The sequence below is a fragment of the Thalassophryne amazonica genome, chromosome 5 (assembly GCF_902500255.1).
Source record: "Thalassophryne amazonica chromosome 5, fThaAma1.1, whole genome shotgun sequence".
NCBI classification, from domain to species: domain Eukaryota; kingdom Metazoa; phylum Chordata; class Actinopteri; order Batrachoidiformes; family Batrachoididae; genus Thalassophryne; species Thalassophryne amazonica.
This window is the reverse complement of record NC_047107.1, coordinates 132951593-132976552: the sequence shown is the minus strand read 5'-3', so window position 1 is coordinate 132976552 and position 24960 is coordinate 132951593. Positions and strand designations below refer to the sequence as shown.

Genomic DNA, 24960 nt, shown 5'->3' with positions numbered 1-24960 from the left:
AACCAGACCCCTCTACACCCTGGCTGCGCCTAGAAATTCTGTCCATAAAGGTAATGAACAGAACTGGTGACAAAGGGCAGCCCTGGTGGAGGCCAATGTGCACTGGAAACGGGTTTGTATTACTACCGGCAATGCGAATCAAGCTCCTGTTGCGGTCGTACGGGGGCCGGATAGCCCTTAGCAAAGGACTCCGGACCCTGTACTCCCAGAGCACCCCCCACAGGGCGCCTCGAGGGACACGGTCAAATGCCTTCTCCAGATCCACAAAGCACATGTGGACTGGTTGGGTGAACTCCCATGAACCCTCGAGCACCTGATGGAGGGCGTAGAGCTGGTCCAGTGTGCCGCGACCAGGACGAAAGCCACACTGCTCCTCCTGAATCCGAGGTTCGACTATCGTTCGAATTCTCCTCTCCAGCACCCTGGAATAGACCTTACCAGGGAGCCTGAGGAGTGTGATCCCCCTGTAGTTGGAACACACCCTCCTGTCCCCCTTCTTAAACAGAGGGACCATCACCCCGGTCTGCCAATCCAGGGGTACTGTCCCCGACCGCCACGCGATGTTGCAGAGACGTGTCAACCAAGACAGTCCTACAACATCCAGAGACTTAAGGTACTCAGGACAGATTTCGTCCACCCCAGGAGCTTTGCCACCAAGGAGCTTTCTGACCACCTTGGTGACTTCGGCCTGGGTGATGGACGAGTCCGCCTCTGAGTCCCCAGTCTCTGCTTCCGCTTCAGAAGATGTGACGATGGGACTGAGGAGATCCTCAATCCCAAGCCACCACAACCCACATCCAGATAATCACAGAATATGAGTGACTGAATGAATGAATAAATGTTCAATTGAGGCAGGTAGTGTAATAACACGCCATGATGCAAAAATAATTTGGTATGCATTACCGGGCTCACACTGGAGTGCTGATGGCACGGGTGCAGTTGGTTAGCTACTACGTCTTCCCAAAACCTTTGAAATAAACCATTAATTGGTAACACGTCTCTAATTTGTCAGCAAATCAGGATGCAGACTGGGTTTCTTGGGCTGAGGCTGTTTTAAAAACAGCAGGCATACGTCCAGTAGTGAGATGATAATATTCACAATGTTCACCAAACATCCTTTCCAAGCCTGATGGTAAAGGATCCAGTGGATTTTGCACTCACCACACTCGTAGATAGAATCTGTCAGGAAGTAATGGCTTTGAAACTGAGGATGCACCAAGCAAGGCCAAAGGCCTCGTTGTCCGAACAGGCTGACAGACGTCATGATGACAGGTGGTTTAGGTGGAGGTTTACTACAGAAATCCGGGATTATCCTGGTTACTGTTAACAATCTGCCATTTTAGCCATTGATAGAGCATAGTTATACTCCATGAAACAATCGCGTTGTTCTCAGTAAGTCGCTTCCTGTCTGGAGTGACACCACAAACATTTGTGTTTCATGACTCATAAATCTCCAGTTACCAGGACACCTGCTTCTGCCCAACCTTCACAGGGGATGATGAGTCCATTCGAACCCTGAACCCTAATGCTAGACTCACCACGACCCTGTCCGGATTTAATAACCTGTGGTAGTTTATGTTTCAGGGTCCAGCGGCTTGTGTCAGATTCCAAACTCTTCTTGTTCACGTTCAGTCAGTAACTCATCTGCTATCTTTATTCATGATTTGATAAGGTTAGACCTTAATTGTGTGAAGCACCTTGAGGTAACTTTATTGTAATTTGGCGCTAAATAAATGAAAATAAAATGACATAATGAGTCATTTTTGGGGTATTTTAGCTGAATGTCTGTGACTTGATGAAACAAAGTTTTTATATCATAATGTTGTGAATGTTGCCATATGTGGACTCTGTGAATGCTAATGCTAACAGTATATGGATGGTGCTCACCTGCCGTCCAGTCCAACGCCACCCTGCAGGCCCACCGATGGATTACAGGATGCCAGTGGAGGAGAGAGTGGCAGAGACACAGGAGGCGGAGAAACCGCATGTTGAGACTCGGGAAATGATACAGTCACACCCCCAGGATTAGCCCCACCCACTGGGTTAGCCAAAGCGACTGAGACCTCCCTCAGGATGCGAGGAAGAGGGCCGAGCTTCATCAGCGAGGACTAGAAAAGAGGAGACATTGCTTCAGTCACCTGGTTTCTTTCAGGCAACACCTGGGTTCTGCTCTGTTACCTGGTCTAGTTCGGTTAGCAGGGTATGCAGACTGGACAGCTCTCGGCCTAAGTCAATGTAGCCATCAAAGCCTGCAGTGTGGTTCAGGCTGTCTGGGTTTGAGATCTCCTGCAAGAACCGCTGCATGCTGCTCCACTGTCGCTCCACAAAGTCATTCATGAAGAGCATGTACTCCTCTTTAGTGCCAAACCTGAAAGACAACATGTCCACAGTAGGGTTCCACCCATCGACTGACACAGCACAACAAGAAAGGGGTCAGATCTTTACAGCATTTGGACTTTTCAAGCCAGGCCCTGAAGAGGGATGGATCATCTTAACTACTCACAAAGACCTGAACGCAGAAAGAGCGGGTGAAGCACTCGCAGGTACGAAGACGAAGCCACTCCTTTGATGTCTTGGCTGTGTGCTTAGGGTCATTGTCCTGCTGAAAGATGAACTGTCGCCCCAGTCTGAGGTCAAGAGCGCTCTGGAACAGCATGATGCTGCCACCACCACACTCCCCTGTAGGGATGGTGCCTGGTTTCCTCCAAACATGACACCAAAGAGTTCAATCTTTGTCTCATCAGACCAAAGAGTTTTGTTTCTCCTGGTCTGAGAGTCCTTCAGGTGTCTTTTGTCAAACTCCAGGTGGGCTGCCATGTGCCTTTTACTAAGGAGTGGCTTCTGTCTGGACACTACCATACAGACCTGATTGGTGGATTGCTGCAGAGATGGTTGTTCTTCTGGAAGGTTCTCCTCTCTCCACAGAGGAATGCTGGAGCTCTGACAGAGTGACCATTGGGTTCTTGGTCACCTCCCTGACTAAGGTCCTTCTCCCCCGATCCTTCAATTTAGATGGGCGTCCAGTGGATCTGAACTTCTTCCATTTACAGATGATGGAGGCCACTGTGATCATTGGGACCTTCAAAGCAGCAGAAATGTTTCTGTTCCCTTTCCCAGATTTGTGTCTCCAGACAATCCTGTCTCTGAGGTCTACAGACAATTCCTTTGACTTCATGCTTGTTTGTGTCAACTGTGGGACCTTATATGTAGACAGGTGTGTGTTTTTCCAAATCACTGTGTAGAATTTTGAAAAAAAAAAAAAAATTTTTTCATCCATTATGGAATAACGCTGTAACAAAATGTGAAAAAAGTGAAACCCTGTGAAGACTTTCCAGATGCTCTGTGTCCCCACAAATCAGTAACACAAAGTGTTGGGAGATCACCTAAATGAAATTGGTCAACTGATTTTTGAGATATCACACTAACAAGCAAAAACAGTCGGACAGACAGATGGACATGCTGTTTTTATGTCCCGCCTGTATTTCAAACCAGGGGCACAAAAACTTACATTTACTGACAGAAACTTTGGAAATACAACATACAAGGACCAACTACATCTCAGAGCTAAAATCTAAACTGTCTTCATCCAGACCTTCAGTTTATTTGATAAGGATGTTTAACGCTTCATCACACATGTCTCCGTCCTCATTCACAGGTTATGAACTGCAGTAGTTCAAGAACTGTTCCAAAAGCCTCACTGGATCCGAGCCTCTCAGCCAGGTACAGATTCATGTCTCACCTCATATTTGTCTCCACTAATGGGAGATGGGACATATGTAAATGATTTTCTCTGTGATCTTGTTAGGTTTTAGTGCTAGATTCACAGCCATGGACAACCACATCCTGCAACAGGGACATATTTTTCTGCTCCTCCTCCTCCTTAGGGGTCGCCACAACAGAACCTCCGTTTCCATCTCACCCTGTCCTCTGTATCTTCCTCTGTCACACCAACCACCTGCATGTCCTCCCTCAGCACATCTATGAACCTCCTCTTTGGTCTCCCTCTTCTCCTCCTGCCTGGTGGCTCTATCCTCAGCATCCTTCTCCCTATATACCCTGGGTCCCTTGTCCGCACATGTCCAAACCATCTCAGTTTTTTCTGCTTTTATATTCATCCATTCATTATCTGTCACTTATCCGGATCCAGGTTCAGATGGCAGTAGACAAAGCAGCTCATCCCACACTTCCCTATCCTCTGTGAAGTCCTCTAACTCTTTCTGGTGGATCCTGAGGTGTCCCCAGGCTAGCTGGGAAATATAATGCCTCCAGCGTGTCCTAGGTCTTTTCCAGGTCCTCCTCCCCATTGGATGTGCCTGGAAGACCTCCCGATGGAGATATCATTACCTATTTTTATATATTTTGGGTAAATCGCAATTTAGATTGTAAGAATGTAGAATGTTAATTTTTTTTATCAAGATGGTTTTTTCAAATCATCTACACATTTAAATATTTTCAGTGATTCCCAATTCATGAGTAATGATTTTCATGATTCGTACATTACTTCAGGTTATCCTTTATCTTGAGTCAGCAAATTTTGATTGTTTTACAAAATGCTGTGCTGAAAATCTTCCATATTTTTACTGCTTTTATGCTATTTTTGATATGAAATAAATACTATATAGTATCATTAAAGAGGAGTTTCCTGAAACTATTTACCCCAGTTTTTACAGGTTTTCAGACAACATGCTTTTCTTTGTAGATGTCAAAGAAACAGACATTAGTGTTGCTGACTGATCCACAGCATGAAGGTTCAAAATGGTTAATCTACAATCGGTTGAACACTTCCTCAGGAACCAAAGATTACTGGTGGCTTAAACTGTCTTTTTAAAGTTCCATTAACTTTGAGCATCCACATGGGCCGGTGTACTCGTGACTGAAAGTGGAAAAGGGAGGCCTCAGAGAAAGAAGAGAGCCTCGTTCTTCCATTAGGCAGAGTGGTGGTTAAGTGGGTGGTGGCTAAGTGGGTGGTGGCTATGTAGGTGGCATGCTTTGTTTCAGTCCGGAAGGTTCTCGTTCAAAACTCACCCCTGCCCATTCTCCATGTGGAGTTGTGTCAGGAAGGGCATCTGGCATAAACATGTGCCAAATCAACCCTGAGCAAAAACAAGAGACTTCCTAGAATCTTATTCTATTGTAGTAGGTGAGTTGATCAATATGATGCTAAAGAACCACTTTGATCATCTCCTGTCCTGTGCACTGGCAATATTTCCTGTATATTTTTTGGGTGAATTGTTCTGTAATTTGTGTCTGTATCATGGCCCAAGCAGAGGGTCACCCCTTTGAGTCTGGTCTGCTTGAGGTTTCTTCCTCAGAGGGAGTTTTTCCTTACCACTGTTGCTCTGGGGGTTAGTAAGGTTAGACCTTACTTCTGTGAAGCGCCTTGAGGCAGCTCTGCCCCTCCATGTCTGAACTGCCCCCACAGTGGAGTGTTTTAAGTTTCGCCTAAAGACCCACTTTTATTCTCTGGCTTTTAGCTCTGTGTGACTTGTGTGATCCTCTGTTGTCGTTTAGTGTTTTAACTTGTACTTTTATATTTTATTATGTATTTCATCTATGGTTTGATTTTGTACTTTTCTAATGATATTCATTTATTTATTTACGGTTTTCATGCATTTATGCTATTTTCATGGTGCGAGCACTGTTTTACTCAGTTTTTGTGCAGCACTTTAACATTCTGTTTGTAAAATGTGCTATAGAAATAAAGTGGACTGGATTGAGGCAGCTTTGTTGTGATTTGGTGCTATATAAATGAAAATAAATTGCAATTGAATAAATTGAATTTCACAGGTAAAAAAAAACAAAATCTGTCCAGTGGGACCCTCCAGAGAGACCTGTCTTTGGGTTTGGCTTAGGTCACTGGTCACGCTTAGTAATTACTGGAGGATTGTTGGGTGTCTGTTCATGATGTCACACAGAGGGCCGTCTCAAATAAAGTGATCGAGTTTCTTTCCAGTAAAACACTGTTTTCATGAGATGCTTTTTAAACTCCGACTGATGAACACACTTACTTGCTGAAGTTGGCGAGGTTCTGGATGACCTTGGCGATGAGGGTCAGCGTTCTCGCAGTGCGCTCATCAGGATATTCTTGCATCAGGTCAAACAGTGATGGTGACATCACAGCCGGACAAAGGAAACGCAGGAAGAGCGAGGCACTGATGAGGCGTTCACTGATGTCTGGTCGCCCCCGGTTACCACACTCTTGTCTCCATGAGGCAAAAACCTCCTTCAGCTCTCTGGGAAACACCCTGTGTGTGTGTGTGTGTGGGGGGGGGGGGGGGGGGGGGGGGGGGGGGGGGAAGGAGAGGAGAGATACTGATGCTCATACATTCATGTGTTCACTGGGTGAATGAAGGTGTGACGTTTGCATGGTAACACCTGATCAGTGAGTTTCTCAACTGTCACTGACTGTTGTGGAATTTGTTAAACCCACAAGAAGCAGGACCTAAACCAGTTGAGTGTCTTACTTCAGAGAGCAGCGTCAACTCAGAACACGGCGCCATTTCTGTTCCAACTGCGCTGAACTGCTGAATGAACTTTAATGTTTTCAACATTTTTAAAATTCATTTAACCACATACAGCAACACATCCAGGTACAGATACTATCAAAATAAATATAAAAATCATTACCATGTATGTGTGTATATGTGCACACACACGTGTGTGCGTATGTGTACAAGTAAGGTGTGTGCTTTAACTTATTATCTGTTTTAATCTGTTTTTTATTGTCTTATTATGCTGTTTTAATGGTATATTATATTATGGGAATGTGCAACACGCTGATGAATGTTCCAGAGGCATGCAAGCAGTGAACTCTTTGTTGTTGTATTTATCGATTTTGAAACAGGAATGTTTGGAAAGCACTTGAAGTCCAAGACAAATTTCCCTTTGGGGACAATAAAGTGTATCCTATCATATCATATCGTAAAAATAGTTAAGCTATTAAATTTACATAAACTTACAATTTATGATGATTTATTTAATGAATTTAAAGCCTGATTTATGCAGCTGCAGATCTGTAACTCCGTGCCATACAATGACGTGTGTGACAGTTTTAAAGTTCTCCATCTGTGGATTATACTTTATTCTGGATTAATTTGACCCTCAACAAGCTTTTCTTTCTACAATCATCACCTCCAAATCCCTGAGGTAAACTGAACATTTTTCCTCTTTTACCGACTTCGTGCTGTGAAGTTGCAGTCTTTTCTGATCCATTTTTAATCTGTGAGCGCTGTAAAAACTGCTATAATTTGATGGTAGATGGAGTAAAAGCAGAAAAGTGTCAAATCACAGCCTTTTGTGTCTGATTTAACAGGTGCACGTCAGGCTGCAGGTCTGAGTCCGAACACGGTGTGAAAAAATAAACGGTCTTTTAATCACAGAAATGACTCCGGTCCCACTTTCCTCAAATCTGTGAGTGTCAGAGCTGAACTTTAATTCGTACCTCTGTTACTGTGCACGTCCAGACTGCTCGGGGTTTTAATAGAAATACACTGAGATCAGATGAGACATTTTATTGAATGTGAGTGTTTGCGAGTGTGAGCGAGTGTTTATTACCTGGAAAACAATATAAAAACTTTGGGACTTTTTCTGTCTGGTGACTGTGAATATCTGGTTTATACAATGACGGTTTAGGTGAGTTTTACTGAACATGGGACTGAACAATAAATTTACCTCTCAAAGCTTTGATGATGAAGTCGCTTCCATCCCACACGCTGACTTTATTTTCCCAAATGTTTCTTCTGTTTGGATCTCAAGTGAATCTGTACATCTAGAAGCCCTTGTTGTGTCTATTTGTGGCTCCAAACGCATAACAACCCGACATTTTCAGCCAATAAATAAATAAAATAGCTGGATTTACATACAGACACATTAACAGCCAACACTATTTTGAACACAAGATGGCACCACGAGTCACATGACTGTTTTTTTTTCGACTCATCATGTCGCCACTCTCTCAATTAAGGCACACTATAAACCACCCCCCCCACCCCCCAACATGCACAAACCAGGGACCATTCTGCATATACGGATGACCAACACAGCCACGGGCACATGCAGGGTCCACCAGTGGATCCAAGGGTTCCAGTGCCTTCCAAAGATCAGGACTGATACACTTTAGTAGCCGGTGGGGATCAAAGCTGAGGGCTCTGTGAGGGTGAGCACACACTTTCACATGGATTCATTCATTCATTCTCTGTTTAATACTGAACATTACAGTAAAAACATGACTTGATTTAATCCTTTTAGTTGTCGTTCTGTTGTGTTAAAATCTGATGAAGGAGCAGTACAGGTCTACTACACTCTGAGGCTGACTGCACGTGATTGATGTGTTCTGCAGACTAGAAACAATTCACACATGCACAAGAAGGTTCCCTACACCACTCCATCAAATGACACCTCCAACCCTGTCTTTATTTCCATGGGATAAAATAAGGCCGTGCATACAGATCTTCCGAAGAAGCGCGCATGCAGTAGCATCCTTCGGACGGCGGAGTTTGCGTGAAGATTTCATGTTAACTAAACTTATGCAAGGAAGAACAATGTCATGTCTTAAGCCACAGTCGCCAAACCTGTCAGCATGGAACAAGTCAGAATAGCATATTTTAAATGCTGTGTTAATGAAACGTGTCTGTGAACAAGTACCTGTACGAGTCCAGGATCTTGCAGAAAGCCAGTTCGCAACACATCCTCAGGTTGGCTTGATGCTCTGCAAGCTCAGAGGCGGCACAGCGAGATGGGTCAACTTCACAATTCTCATCGGACTCATAAAGAGCCTTGATGAACTCCCCTAAACACAGACACAAACACACTCATGCAGTGTGTCAGACGTTTACATACACTCATTGTTGGACTTTTAATGATGTATTTGAACAGTTCTGTTGTCAGGGTAGAATGATTGAACATTAAACATTATTAATGACTCTAAAAAACAAGGACTGGACACACAAGTTTGAATTAATTTTGGATCTTCCCTAATCCACAAAGGGTCAAAATTATACATACAGATTCAAATATAAACATACACTCACTTAAATCGTTGAGAAAGTGGTGCTGAAGGTTCAACCACGTCCTTTAATGTGATGAGGCCTATTAACTCCTCATTAGTGATCATGACTGACGACAACTGGTAGTTTCTCTTTGCTGCCATAAAAAGGACGTGTTTGACAGCTGTCATTGGACTGAAAAATACTCAGAACAATGGGAACATTCAAGGAGCTCAAAGAAGATGTAAGGAGAATTGTAGAGTTACAAAAGCTGAGAAGGTGTCAGGATGTGAGGTCTGGTTGTGTTGGGGTTGTTTCTGTATTGTTCACCTGCTTCTCTTGCTGGGGTTTTTGCTGTTTGGGTCTGTCTGTCCCTTTCTCTCTTGTCTGTTTCTGCTGGCTCTTGGTGGTGGGTGTTTCCCTCTCTCTGGCCACACCCCCTTTCTGGTGCATTCCACAACACACCTGCTTGCAATCAGCACCTCATCACCTGGGTGTATTTAAGTTCCTCTGTCTGCCTTATTCCTTCGCCAGATTGATGCACCTTGTGCCTTCTCTCGAGCTCTGTTTTTGTGTATTCCTGACCTGCTTGCCTCTCGTGTGTTATGCCCACCTGCCTGTATTATCGACCACGTCTAAGCCTGATGTTTCATGTCTTTCTGCTCTTATTGGACTGCCTTTTTGTGTACCAGACCCTGTTTACTACTTCAGTAAAGTGTTTTTACTCACAGAGCTCTGTTATCGAGTCCTGCATTTGTGTCCAACTTTTCTGTGGAACCAGACCTGATAGAAGGTCTCTAGGAGCCATTTCTAAAGAACTGCAGATTCCAAGATCACCAGTTCACACAGCTGTACGTATGGACAACTTAGTCAGATGTGTCGCCACTTTGCCAAGGTCTGGAAGAAGACCCGAACTGTCACCCTCACATGAGAAGAAATTGGTTAGGATGTTCAGGAATAACCAAGAACCAACCAGGCTCAGGCCGGCCATGACCTGGAAACTGCTGGAACACCAGCATCACTGCCCACAGTGAAGTCAGTTTTACATCGCCATGGACTGAGAGAATACAACCAATAAAGAAGCCCCTGCTCCAAAATCAACACAGTAATGCTAGACTAAAAATTGGAGCTGCCCACATGTAGAAGCCAAAGGTCTTCTGGATAAAGTTTTTATGGTCAGAGGAGACACAGTTTGAGCTATTTTTCCACAATGCCTAAAGGTATGTTTGGAGGAATAAAGGTGCAGCTTTCAAACCAAAGAACATTGGACCAACTGTTGGGCCTGGTGGTGGTACCATCATGCTCTGGGGCTGTTTTGCTGCCAGTGGTACTGGTGCTTTGCACAAAGTGGATGAAATAATAAAGAAGGAAGACAACCTCCAAATTCTTCAATGTCACCTCAAATCAACAGCTAGATGGTTGAAATTTGGCCAAAATTGGGTGTTCCAACAGGGCAATGATCCCAAACACACATCAAAACTGGTTGTGGGTTGGATAAAGCAGGCTGACATTAAACTTCTGAAATGGCCTTCCCAAAGCCCCGACCTCAACGCTATCGAAAATTTGTGGACTACACTTAAAAGCTGGATCCTAGGAAACCAGCCACTTTCAGTCAACTCAACTCCCATCTTAGTGAGGAGGTGCATTTGACCCCATTGCAAGGTATGATATGGTCCTGTAAGAGCTGTGATTAGATGTCATGGAAAGGAAAGGTGAAATAAAAAAATAAATGTGCTCTGTGCTCCTACATATGAATGAACAGTAAGAATCAACCAATCATATAACTGTGTTAAGAAATGCGTAATCATGAAAATAATTTAATGTCATGATGATGATGCTCAGCAAAATTAAATTGGAGCGATCGCCGGGCTGGTCACTGATTGTTGTGCTGTAATGCATTATGGGAGTTCTGGGTTTGGGGGTTTTAAATGTTGCTGTTGTGGTTCATGTTAGTTTAAAAATGTTGTTACTGTTGTTGATTTATTGTGTTTTTGTAGTTCAGTTGGTTTTGTGAGTTAAGTGTCACCATGTTGTCACCATTAGTGAAAAGTGTATTGTGTTTGATGCCGTTCCTGTGTTTTATATGAAAAATAACAGCGCCTCCTAGTGGCAGAGTGCCAAAAAGACAAAAGCGCTCTCTGTTTCATTCCATCAGTTCACAACAAAATGAATTGTTACACAGCTTGAAGATGTTTGAACGTATCTCATTCACATGCTGATTATCTACATATTAAAAGTCTGTGTGGGTGTGTGAGTTTATTAATAAGTTCAGTGTAAGTACATAATATAATTGTAAATACGTTAAAAATACATGCATGACAGGAAAGTGAAAACACTTCATTTCCATTGTTGTCCATTTAAAAATCAAATGACAAAATAGAAGTAATAATAAAGTAACATCAATAATACTGATGATAATAATAATAAAAAATGATAATATTTATGTGTGAATATGATAACAACAATCTAAACAATTTATAAATACATTAAGACAGTAAATTAACATAAAATAATTATGTAGATGAAGCCGGTAGCGTGTTATTGACTCGCTGTCATCCTACAGACGGAGAATATCTCTGCTTCCTCTCTGTCTTTTCCACCAGCTCGTCTGTTTAAGACACTTTTAGGCTTCTTAAAAGTCCTCCTCCCTCCTCTTACCACTTTGGCATGTTAGGAGCCCTCTTAAGGCCCAAGGTGCCTTGTGGACAACTTTCATCTTACCAGGGGAAAATTCTGAGAAAGAATTTTGAGGAATTCTAAGATTTTTTTAGAATAATGTTGCTGGGAGCTATTTTTAGCCTGAGGCTGCTTTGTGCATACGGGCCCTGGAGTTTAAGATGAACATTACAAGAGAGCTCTGTGTCAATAGTCAGTCCTAAATACTTGTAACTGCTGACGAGCTGAAGAACATTACCTTGGGCAGATTTGATTGATGGTATGTTCTCCAAGGAAACAGGTGACTGTGAAAAAAACATTATATTGAATTTTTCAGCATTCAAGACCAGCTTGAAATTCTCCCATTTGAATTTCTCCTTAATCTTGATTAAATCTTGACCCTGACAGGCAGCAGCCTGCGAGACTTCAACTGAATCCTCAGGGACACCACAAGTCTGAGGTCAGAGTTCACAAAGTGGGTATTTCCATAGACACTACAGTTCTTCAGAAGTCTCCAGTGTTTTCCCAGAAGGACACAGTCAATGTCCTTGGTAACATCGTTGGTATTAGAATACCATGTCCAGCGGTGTCCAACTGAATGCTGAAACAAAGATCCAGCAATGTGTAGCTCTCGGTTTTTTGCAAAGGAACGCTGACTCATTTTTGCTCCACTTATCACATCCATGTGGACCAGTGCAGTCCATACAGCCAGCCCCGAGGATGCCAGTGGTCACACTGAAATCAACCATGACCAGTACAGTGCCACCTCAGGGGCAGACATCAGGTCTCCCTCACAGAGACATCACTCACCACGGTTGGAGCACAGAGTGAGACAACAAGAGACACAACACCCAGTGAATGTTTGAGTCTGAGCATAATAACACACTCACTGACCATCGAGGGTGCTGCTGTGGAGAAAAGTGAGCAACACCAAATTCCTGGGGGTACCCATCAGTGAGGACCTGTCCTGGACCACCAACACTGCATCACTGGCAAAGAAGGCCCAGCAGCGTCTCTACTTCCTGCGCAAACTCCAGCGGGCAAGTGCTCCACCAACCATCATGAGCACTTTCTACTGTGGCACCATTGAGAGCATCCTCTCCAGCTGCATCACTGTGTGGGGTGGAAGCTGCACTGACTACAACAGGAAGCCCTGCAGCGCATAATGAATGCAGCTGGAAGGATCATTGGTGCCTCACTCCCCTCTATGCAAGACATATACACCACCTGCCTCACCCACAAAGCAACCACAACTGTGGGTGATGCAAGCCATCCCACACACAACCTGTTCAGCCCTCTGCCCTCTGGGAAGAGGTACAGGAGCCTCCGGTCCCACGCCACCAGACTCACAAAGAGTTTCATCCACCTGTGACATTATTGAACTCTCTCCCCCCAGCTCCACCCAGGCTTTCAACAAGCTGACATATAGATACAGTGGGGAAAATAAGTATTTGATCCTCTGTCGGTTTTGCAGGTTTTCCCACCAACAAAGAATGTAGAAATCTGTAATTTTTATCGTAGGTTCACTTCAACTGTGAGAGACAGAATCTAAAAAAAAAAAAATCCAGAAAATCACATTGTACGATTTTTAAATAATTAATTTGCATTTTATTGCATAAAATAAGTATTTGACCCCCTGCCAACCAGCAAGCTTTCTGTCTCTCACAGACCTGTTCATTTTTCTTTAAGAAGTCCTCTTATTCTGCACTCTTTACCTGTATTAACTGCACCTGTTTGAACTTGTTACCTGTATAAAAGACACCTGTTCACACACTCAATCAATCACACTCCAACCTGTCCACCATAGCCAAGATGGGTCATGGCTGGGTCTTCCAGCATGACAATGACCCCAAACACACAGCCAGGGCAACTAAGGAGGGGCTCCGTAAGAAGCATTTCAAGGTCCTGGAGTGGCCTGGCACCCTGTATGGAGGAGTGGACCAAAATCCCTGCTGCAGTGTGCAAACCTGGTGAAAAAGTACAGGAAACGTTTGACCTCTGTAACTGCAAACAAAGACTACTGTACCAAATATTAACATTGATTTTCACAGGTGTTCAAATACTTATTTGCAGCAGTAACATACAAATAAATTATTAAAAAATCATACATTGTGATTTCCAGATTTTTTTTTTTTTTTTTTGATTATGTTTCTCACAGTGGACATGAACCTAAGATAAAAATTTCAGACCCCTCCATGATTTCTAAGTGGGAGAACTTGCAAAATCGCAGGGTGTTCAAATACTTATTTTCCTCACTGTATATATATATATATAATCTGTTGCCCATGACCAATGTCCTGCACTGTTTCACTTTATCACTACCACACCACTTGCACAGTGTCTTAACAAAAATCTGCTGCGGCTACAAATACTGAATGGTTTGCACTACTGCACTTTCCACTTTTACTATTACCTCAGACACTACACTGTAAATACTTGTGTACTTTACTGTCCTTGTTGAAATGTCTTGTCCTGTCATCACTGAGGGAAGGTGAGAAATGAAATTTCGATTCCTTGTACGTCTAGTACATATGAAGAATTGACAATAAAGCCGACTTTGACTTTGACATTGACCAGGACAACATCTGATGCCCCTGGAAGGAGCAAAACCTCATATTCATATGGTAAGCTGGCTACTAATCCCAGTGGTGACACAGCTAACCAAAAAGTTAGCTTCAATAACCACTAATCCGTGAACTGAAAAGTTAACTTTTATAATGTTAAACCAATAAACCACAAAAAATTTTTAGCGGCAGTTATACCCGCTCATGTTTAGTACTGTCAGCTACTGATAAGCCAGTTTTGATTTAAGCACTGCCGAGGCTTCTGAGTAAAATCAAAATTGATCACAAACCCAAAAACGAACACTGTGCCAGAGCTAGTCAGACGGCTGTGAACTCAGTCCTCCTTCAGCAGAAGAGAGTGGAGCGAGCCGGCTGCTGGTGCCCCGAAAGGGGGAAAAAAGTCATTCACTTTCAAATGCCAAAAGACAGACTTTTCACTTATGGTTTTACTCATAAACACCTAATTCTGGACAGTTTGTCAATATTATGCCACGTTCACACCGGGCGCGACGCGAGTGACAGCAGCGACAGGTTGCCATGTAATCCCTATGGAAGGAGGCATTGTGGCGCCAAGCCACGCAGCGCAACACAATGGACGCAAATGAAGCAACGCAAGTGAAGCGATTTTGAGCGATTGGCGCGTTTGTGGCACGATACTGCGTCGCGTCACGTCACGTTGCCCTCCTCCACGATGATCAATCAGGGACTGAATATGTAGTGACGTGGAGATGTCTGGAGTTTGACTGAAGATGTGAACATGTCCTGTCTCTGGTAGCAGCCTGTGAGCAGGACTTATGTCTCTTTTGTCCTTTATTTCACAATTATGACAGAGTTTTTGGAGCGAGCAGCAGCCCCACAGCAGGGGCAGCGGAGTCTTTTTTTTCACGTGTGCGCACAAGCGAATCGTCCGTGAAGATTATTTTACTTATTAACTACACAGATGTATAATAAAACAAATGGTGAGTGGTTTCTAAACACAGTTATGACAGAGTTTTTGGAGCGAGCAGCAGCACCACAGCAGGGGCAGGAGGTTTTTTTTTTAATTGTTTACATGTGTGCGTGTGAACGGGACAGGAGGCTCTCAAACTGGGTCCTGCAGAGGCGGATGGACCACTGAAACTGGCCGTCATCCAGACACAGCTCCTGCAGCAAATAGTGATACTCCCTGAATTGGGAACGTTTCATGACGTTTGTCAGTTTTCCACAACAACTCGCTCCATCTGATCAAGGTCCGTCATGTTAACTTGACTGACAACCGGAGCCAGTGAGCGGAATGGAAGCTCCTCCTATTTGATGACACATGGGGCGAATTTTCACAGCGAAAGCAGAGCGACACACCAGGCAATGGTGATTGATCTCTGCTCCCCTCCACAGCATGTCTTTTTCCTGGTTCTCTCCCTCAGCCCCAACCAGTCCCAGCAGAAGACTGCCCCTCCCTGAGCCTGGTTCTGCTGGAGGTTTCTTCCTGTTAAAAGGGAGTTTTTCCTTCCCACTGTAGCTGTTGTGTGTTGGGGGGGGGCGTGGCTGGATGTTTTGGTGTTCTTTTCTTTTCTTTGCTCTCCAGGTGGCATGAGGGCTGATTTGTCTGTGAAGAAGGTGCTGGCTGAAGAGTCTTCACCCTCATCAACATCATGGAAAGCACCTGTGCTTGGTGCTCACGTGCAACCTGGACGACTTGCAGCTGAAGCAGATAATTGGATGGCGTTCTGCATTTAAGTCATGTGTGATTCAAGCAGAACTGCCGGGAACTCGACCTTGTGACGTTCGTTTGTGAGACGCTGAGGACCGCGCCTGGGTTTTGACACATCGAGCCCGTGAAGCAGGGAGGGGTGAGGACACATGCTGTCAGCACACACGAAAGGTAATTAAGTGTTTAAGTACTTGTTGATAGTAACTTGGTGTTTTGTTACACAGTGTACTGGAATTGTAAAGAGAATTGCGTAGTTTGCTTCTCACTGCTGTGGCGTGAAGGATAAGTGATCCTCCACTTGTTGTGAGAGGCTGCTCATTTGCATAAAGTAAAAGAAAGGACACTGACCTGAGTGTGTTGCTGGCAGCGTGTGTTTATTGGAAGATATAGTTGTATCTGTTGATTTACCTCACCGTCTCTTTGCTTCACAGAGAATCAGTTTGTCGTGTCCACCTGGGGGGTGTTTGGCGGTGGTAGGAAGTCCAGGAGCGCCGGCTTTAATCCTTGCAGGCGCTGGAGAGCGAGCCACGATAACTCCACCAGAGGGACGTTGTTTTTTTTTATGTTTTTACACTTTTAAACACAGGTGTATAATAAATAGTTTTTGTTTGGAACCGTTTTCTGGTTATTTTTAGCGCTGGGTCCTGTCTGACGCAGGTTCGCTCCTCAATCCGCGTCGACACATAACAGTAGCCAAGTGCTTGCTCACAGGGGGTCGTTTTGACCGTTGGGGTTTTACATAATTATTGTATGGCCTTGCCTTACAATATAAAGCGCCTTGGGGCAACTGTTTGTTGTGATTTGGCGCTATATAAATAAAATTGATTGATTGAAATTGATTGATTGGTGGCACGTCTGTCGCGTCTGGTCGCACCCTGTGTGAATGTGGTTTTAACAGTATCTTTTTCATTTTTACAGAGAGAAAATATCTCACATATGACATACCTATTATTATTATTATTATTATTATTCGGGCCCAAGTAGCACAAAGTCCTATGAGAACCCTATTGTAATTGTGCTGTTTATTATTATTATTATTATTATTATTATTCACACTTTTCAAGCCCCAATTTCGGCCTTTTCAAAATTTGAAAAGTTGTTCAGCCGCATCTGAAATTCAGTATTTTGGGGGTTGCTGTCCCGCCCACATACTTCATTTTAAATCCTTCAAACTTGCTGAAGATGATGAGGGCTCCGCCCTGAACATCCCCATATATGAACTTCCCACCTAAGTCATAGCGCCCCACAGTCCTATTTATACTTTAACAGGTAGTGAGGTCACATACTTAACACCATCAGCTTCATTCCACTTCTAAAACATACAGAACAAGTTGGGGAACGTAGGCGATGATCACCGTGAAGTTACAAGTAACGGAGTACGTGTGGCGGTGTGTCGAATATCGTCCCTTCGCCATGAAATTATGTTCTTCCTTTTGATGGCTTTATTTTCTTCATATCATCATGAAAATTATACACACGTCAAGCATGACAACCTCTTACAGGTCATGGGGCGTCACCCATGGGCGGGGCAAAATGCCTCTATAGTGCCCCCTTGCAACTTTCAAAAACCCCTCCCCATAGGGATTTTTTTTTGCAGTAGGTACATGAAAATTTGTACACGTGTGTGACTTGCATAGACATACAAAAAGGTCTCTTGCACCATTGGTCTACTCCAAACAGAAAGTCGGCCATTTTGAATTTTCATGTCATTTTGGTGTGATTTCCACACGTTATATTTGAACGAACTCCTCCTAGGGATTTTGTCCAATGCACTTCAAATTTCTTTCAGATCATCCAGAGACGACACTGATCAAAAGGTATCAAAAGCTTTTTTCTATGTGGAAGGGTGTGGCCGCTATGGCGTCGCCATTTTGACCCTTCCCCATGGAACATAAGGGTCATGATAACTCCTACATGCTTTGTCTGATTGACTTGAAGGTTGGCCCCTGAACACACCTGCCCCCTCTGTTTGTGCTATGAGCACCCCCTAGTGGATGAATCATCAACTTGTCATAACTACTTCATGCATTGTCTGATTTGCTTGAAACTTGAAATGTGTGATGACTGTCTGCCCCTGTACACATCTGCCCACATCTTGTCACAAGGAGATGTGCTGGCCCGGAGAGGAGGTGGCGCAGACACGAGGGCCCGTATAGGACTGCTTGCAGTCCTAGTTATTATTATTATTACTATACATTGGCTGTAGTCTACCTACCGTAGCCTCACACTATAACACCAGGATTTCAAGGAAGCTAGTAAGATCACCTCTGACTCCTCCCATCCAGCACACCATCTATTCAGCCTCTTACTATCAGGGAAGAGGTACAGAAGCATCACATGGAAAACATCACGCTTTAGGGATAGTACCTATCTACAAGCTATTCATCACCTGAAAATGCACTAAGCATTTTATTGTTTTACCTCATTACCATGGTCTACCTCTCTTTGCGCTTTTTGCACCACTGAACCATACTGCTGCTGTTCTCTGTAACCGTGCACTTGTCTATCAACTGTATTCTATTATATTGTTGAAATGGCTATAATAAACTTGAACTTGATTGTTTTTAAAATAATGCACTAAATTCTGAAGGTTTGAACTTTAACAGACACATTTGCGGAAAGGCATTATGGGCACCAAGCCAATGAGAACAGAAAGAAATGACCCAATGAGAACACAAAAGAAATAAGCCAACAGACACCAAAAAAGAAACGAGCCAGCAGACACAGAAAGAAATGAGTTCACAGACACAGAAAGAAACGAGCCAAAAGACACTGAAAGAATTAAACCAATAGACAGAAACGAGCCAACAGATACTGAAAGAAATGAGCCAACAGACAGTGAAAGAAATGAGCCAACAGACAGTGAAAGAAATGAGCCAACAGTCACTGAAAGAAACGAGCCGACAGACACTGAAATAATTAATCCAATAGACACAGAAACGAGCCAACAGACACTGAAAGAAATGAGCCAACATACAGTGAAAGAAATGAGCCAACAGTCACTGAAAGAAATGAGCCGACAGACATCGAAAGAACTGAGTCAATAGACACAGAAACGAGCCAATAGATACTGAAAGAAATGAGCCAATGAACACTGAAAGAAACGAGCCAATGAGAACTGAAAGAAATGAGCCAACAGACACAGAAAGAAATGAGACAATAGACACAGAATGAAACAAGCCAACTAGAACAGAAAGAAATGAGCCAACAGACACTGAAAGAATTAAACCAATAGACACAGAAACGAGCCAACAGATACTGAAAGAAATGAGCCGACTGACATCGAAAGAAATGAGACAATAGACAGTGAAAGAAATGAGCCAACATACAGTGAAAGAAATGAGCCAACAGACAGTGAAAGAAATGAGCCAACAGACAGTGAAAGAAATGAGCCAACAGACAGTGAAAGAAATGAGCCAACAGTCACTGAAAGAAATGAGCCAACTGACATCGAAAGAAATGAGACAATAGACACAGAAATGAGCCAACAGATACTGAAAGAAATGAGCCAACAGACAGTGAAAGAAATGAGCCAACAGTCACTGAAAGAAATGAGCCGACTGACATCGAAAGAACTGAGTCAATAGACACAGAAACGAGCCAACAGATACTGAAAGAAATGAGCCAATGAACACTGAAAGAAACGAGCCAATGAGAACTGAAAGAAATGAGCCAACAGACACCGAAAGATATGAGACAATAGACACAGAAAGAAATGAGCCAACAGACACCGAAAGAAATGAGACAACAGACACAGAATGAAACAAGCCAACTAGAACAGAAAGAAATGAGCCAACACACACTGAAAGAATTAAACCAATAGACACAGAAACAAGCCAACAGATACTGAAAGAAATGAGCCAACAGACAGTGAACGAAATGAGCCAACATACAGTGAAAGAAATGAGCCAACAGTCACAAAGAAATGAGCCAACACACACTGAAAGAATTAATCCAATAGACACAGAAACGAGCCAACAGATACTGAAAGAAATGAGCCAACAGTCACTGAAAGAAATGAGCCAACTGACATCGAAAGAAATGAGACAATAGACACAGAAACGAGCCAACAGATACTGAAAGAAATGAGCCAACAGACAGTGAAAGAAATGAGCCAACAGTCACTGAAAGAAATGAGCCGACTGACATCGAAAGAACTGAGTCCATAGACACAGAAACGAGCCAACAGATACTGAAAGAAATGAGCCAATGAACACTGAAAGAAACGAGCCAACAGACACCGAAAGAAATGAGACAATAGACACAGAAAGAAATGAGCCAACAGACACCGAAAGAAATGAGACAACAGACACAGAATGAAACAAGCCAACTAGAACAGAAAGAAATGAGCCAACAGACACTGAAAGAATTAAACCAATAGACACAGAAACAAGCCAACAGATACTGAAAGAAATGAGCCAACAGACAGTGAACGAAATGAGCCAACAGACAGTGAACGAAATGAGCCAACAGTCACAAAGAAATGAGCCAACACACACTGAAATAATTAATCCAATAGACACAGAAACGAGCCAACAGATACTGAAAGAAATGAGCCAACAGACAGTGAAAGAAATGAGCCAACAGTCACTGAAAGAAATGAGCCAACTGACATCGAAAGAAATGAGACAATAGACACAGAAACGAGCCAACAGATACTGAAAGAAATGAGCCAACAGACAGTGAAAGAAATGAGCCAACAGTCACTGAAAGAAATGAGCCGACTGACATCGAAAGAACTCAGTCCATAGACACAGAAACGAGCCAACAGATACTGAAAGAAATGAGCCAATGAACACTGAAAGAAACGAGCCAACAGACACCGAAAGAAATGAGACAATAGACACAGAAAGAAATGAGCCAACAGACACCGAAAGAAATGAGACAATAGACACAGAAAGAAATGAGCCAACAGACACCGAAAGAAATGAGACAATAGACAGAAGGAAACAAGCCAACTAGAACAGAAAGAAATGAGCCAACAGACACCAAATAAACGAGCTAACAAATACTGAAAGAAACGAGCCAACAGACACCAAAAAAGAAACGAGCCAGCAGACACTGAAAGAAATGAGCTAACAGACACTGAAAGAATGAAACCACTAGACACAGAAAGGAGCCAACAGATACCATAAGAAATGAGCCAACAGACAGTGAAAGAAACGAGCCAACAGTCACTGAAAGAAACGAGCCAACAGTCACTGAAAGAAACGGTCCAACAGACACCAAAAGAACTGAGCCAATAGACAGAAACGAGCCAACAAATACTGAAAGAAATGAGCCAATGAACACTGAAAGAAACGAGCCAATGAGAACTGAAAGAAATAAGCCAACAGACACTAAAAAAGAAACGAGCCAACAGACACCAAAATAAATGAGCTAACAGATACTGAAAGAAACGAGCCAACAGACACCAAAAAAGAAACGAGCCAACAGACACCAAAAGAAACGAGCTAACAGATACTGAAAGAAACAAGCCAGCAGGCACTGAAAGAAATGAGCTAACAGACACTGAAAGAATGAAACCACTAGACACAGAAAGGAGCCAACAGATACCGTAAGAAATGAGCCAACAGACTGTGAAAGAAATGAGCCAACAGTCACAAAGAAATGAGCCAACAGTCACTGAAAGAAACAAGCCAACAGTCACTGAAAGAAACGGTCCAACAGACACCAAAAGAACTGAGCCAATAGACAGAAACGAGCCAACAAATACTGAAAGAAATGAGCCAATGAACACTGAAAGAAATGAGCCAATGAGAACTGAAAGAAATGAGCCAACAGACACAGAGAGAAACGAGCTAACAGACACCAAAATAAACGAGCTAACAGATACTGAAAGAAACGAGCCAACAGATACCAAAAAAGAAACGAGCCAACAGACACCGAAAGAACTGAGCCAATGAACACTGAAAGAAACAAGCCAATGAGAACTGAAACAAATGAGCCAACAGACACTGAAAGAAATGAGTCAAGACACAGCGAAAGAAAGGAGAAATAGACACAGAATGAAACAAGCCAACAGACAAAAAAAGAAACGAGTCAACAGAAACTCAAATGGAAGCAGTTGTCTCTATTACAGACCAGTTCAACAGGAATATCCAAACAAATGGTGAAGTCTCAATAATTCATTTGAATAGCAGAAGTCTATATAACTTTGAACGGCTCAAGGATTAACTTAAAGTAATTCACTCGTCAATCAATCAATTTTTTTTATATAGCGCCAAATCATAACAAACAGTTGCCCCAAGGCGCTTTATATTGTAAGGCAAGGCCATACAATAATTATGTAAAACCCCAACGGTCAAAACGACCCCCTGTGAGCAAGCACTTGGCTACAGTGGGAAGGAAAAACTCCCTTTTAACAGGAAGAAACCTCCAGCACTCATCAGTTCAACATTATAGCAATATCAGAAACAAGGATGACAGAAAACAAAGGAGCACATTTTGAACTGACAGGATATGAGCTGAACTACATGAATAGGACAGATAAGGGGGGGGGGGGGGTGTTGGTGGACAAAAATCTCAAATACAGAGTAACAGACAATATGACAACAACAGGTGACAATTTGCTGGAATGTATAGCAACTGAAATTGATTTAGAGGGTGCTAAAAATATCACTGTTAGCTGTATATATAGAGCACCTGGTTCAAGTGTGGAGTTATTTAAAGAACAGTACAGTCTGAACCTAATACCCAAAATAACTAAACCATCAAGAATCACCATCAATAGTGCTACTCTTATTGACAGTGTTTTTACCAACGCTCTGAGCAGTGGTCCAGTGAGTGGGCTTCTATTAAATGACATCAGCGATCATCTACCAGTAATCACTATAACAAAGCAAATGCCCAAAAACAGTAATCTGGATAAAAAGGAATTTTACAAGCGTGAGCAATCTACAGAAAACATGAATGCACTAAAAATGATTTAATGAAGCAAGACTGGAATGCAGGATATGAAACAAGGGATACAGATCAGGCATATGAGTATTTTTTAGAAACATTTAAAATGTTTGTATGACAAAAACTGTCCTTTAAAACAAATCACTAGGTGCACTAAAAGACTGGAGAACCTGTGGATTACGTTAGGAATTGTAAAAGCATGTAAAAAGGAAAATAGATTACATCAAAAATTTATCAGGAAAAGAACTGAAGAGGCAGAAATAAGATACAAACAATATAAAAATAAATTAACTAGTATAATGAGAAACAGCAAGAGAGAATATTATACAAAATTAATAGATAAGAACAAGGGAAACACAAAGGGAATGTGGAATATATTGAACACTATTATTAAGAGCAAAGGTAATCTTGATAACTACCCACAATATTTTAGTGAAAATGGAAGTGAAATTAATATGGAGGAGGCAGCCAATAGCTTTAATAGATTTTTTTCTAATGTTGGTTCTGATTTGGCTGCAAAAATCCCTGAACTGAAGAAAGGAGAAAGGCAGCGAGGACAGCGAATAGAAAGAAATCCTCACTATGTTTCTACAACCAGTGGATGAATTTGAAATTATAGATGTTGTCAGAAAATTTAAAAATAAAACATCAACAGACTACAATGATTTGGATATGACCCCGATTAAAGATGTAATTAATTCAATTTTAAAACCATTAGTTCACATTTTCAATTTATCATTAATCACAGGAACAGTTCCAAACAGTATGAAGATTGCCAAGGTCATACCGCTGTTTAAATCTGGTGATAAGCATCATTTCACCAACTATAGACCAGGATCTTTATTAAAATTTGAGAAAAACTGTATTGTAATAGAATGGATAAATGTATTGATAAACATAAATTATTACATGATAGTCAATATGGTTTCAGGTAAAACAGATCCAGAGCACTTGCTTTAATGGATTATATTGAAGAAATAACACAATGCATTGATGAAAAGAAAATAATTGCAGGGCTGTTTATGGATATAAAAAAAAGCATTTGAGACCATAAATCATGATATATTATTGGGTAAGTTAGAGAGGAATGGGATAAGGGGGGTGGCATGACAATGGGTGAGGAACTACTTAGGAAATAGGAAACAGTTTGTGAAGCTGGATGATTTCTGTTCTTCGTGTGTGGACATGGTGTGCGGTATCCCACAGGGGGCAGTATTGGGCCCTACGTTATTTATTTTATATATCAATGACCTGTGTAATGTGTCTCATTTTTTCAAATCAGTCTTATTTGCTGACGATACAAATTTGTTTTGCGCAAATCACAACTTAAGAGAGTTAGTCACACTGCGATAGAATTTGGTAAGTTAGGACAGTGGTTTACAGAAAAAAAATTACCATTAAACCTGAACAAAACAAAAATCATGTTTTTTTGGAAATTGTAAAGAGACAGAAGAGGTCAAACTTAAAATACAAGGTGTTGAAATTGAAAGAGTCTTCTTTTTCTTCTTTATCTTTCGGGCCGTTAGGGGTCGCCACAGCAGATCAATCATTTCCATATCACCTTGTCCTCTGTATCTTCCTCTGTCACACCAACCACCTGCATGTCCTCCCTCAGCACATCCATAAACCTCCTCCATCCTCAGCATCCTTCTCCCTATATACCCTGGGTCCCTCCTCTGCACATGTCCAAACCATCTCAATCTCGCCTCTCTGACTTTGTCTCCAAACCGTCCCACCTGAGCTGTCCCTCTGATATGTTCATTCCTAATCTTGTCCATTCTTGTCACTCCCAAAGAGAATCTCAACATCTTCAGCTCTGCCTCCTGTCTTTTTGTTAGTGCCACTGTCTCTAAACCATACAACATAGCTGGTCTCACTACTGTCTTGTAAACTTTCTCCTTCACTCTTGCTGATATTCTTCGGTCACAAATCACTCCTGCCACCTTTCTCCACCCACTCCACCCTGCCTGCACTCTCTTCTTCACCTCTCTACCACACTCTCCATTACTTTGAACAGTTGACCCCAAATATTTAAACTCATCTACTTTCACCACTACTCCTTGTAACTGCACTATTCCACTGGGCTCCCTCTCATTCACACACATGTACTCAGTCTTGCTTCTACTGACTTTCATTCCCCTTCTCTCCAGAGCATATCTCCACC

General features: G+C 42.5%; 1 protein-coding gene across 1 annotated transcript in view; it reads right to left on the bottom strand.

The window, feature by feature from the left end:
• Positions 1-24960, bottom strand: part of dab2ipa (DAB2 interacting protein a) — a 161616-nt gene that overhangs the window by 56808 nt on the left and 79848 nt on the right. The window contains exons 7-10 of the mRNA XM_034169633.1: positions 8644-8788; positions 6009-6245; positions 2179-2368; positions 1888-2108 (exon numbers count right to left, since the gene is read on the bottom strand). Of these exons, the coding sequence (XP_034025524.1) occupies positions 1888-2108; positions 2179-2368; positions 6009-6245; positions 8644-8788 (793 nt within the window). The remainder of the gene's footprint in view (positions 1-1887; positions 2109-2178; positions 2369-6008; positions 6246-8643; positions 8789-24960) is intronic.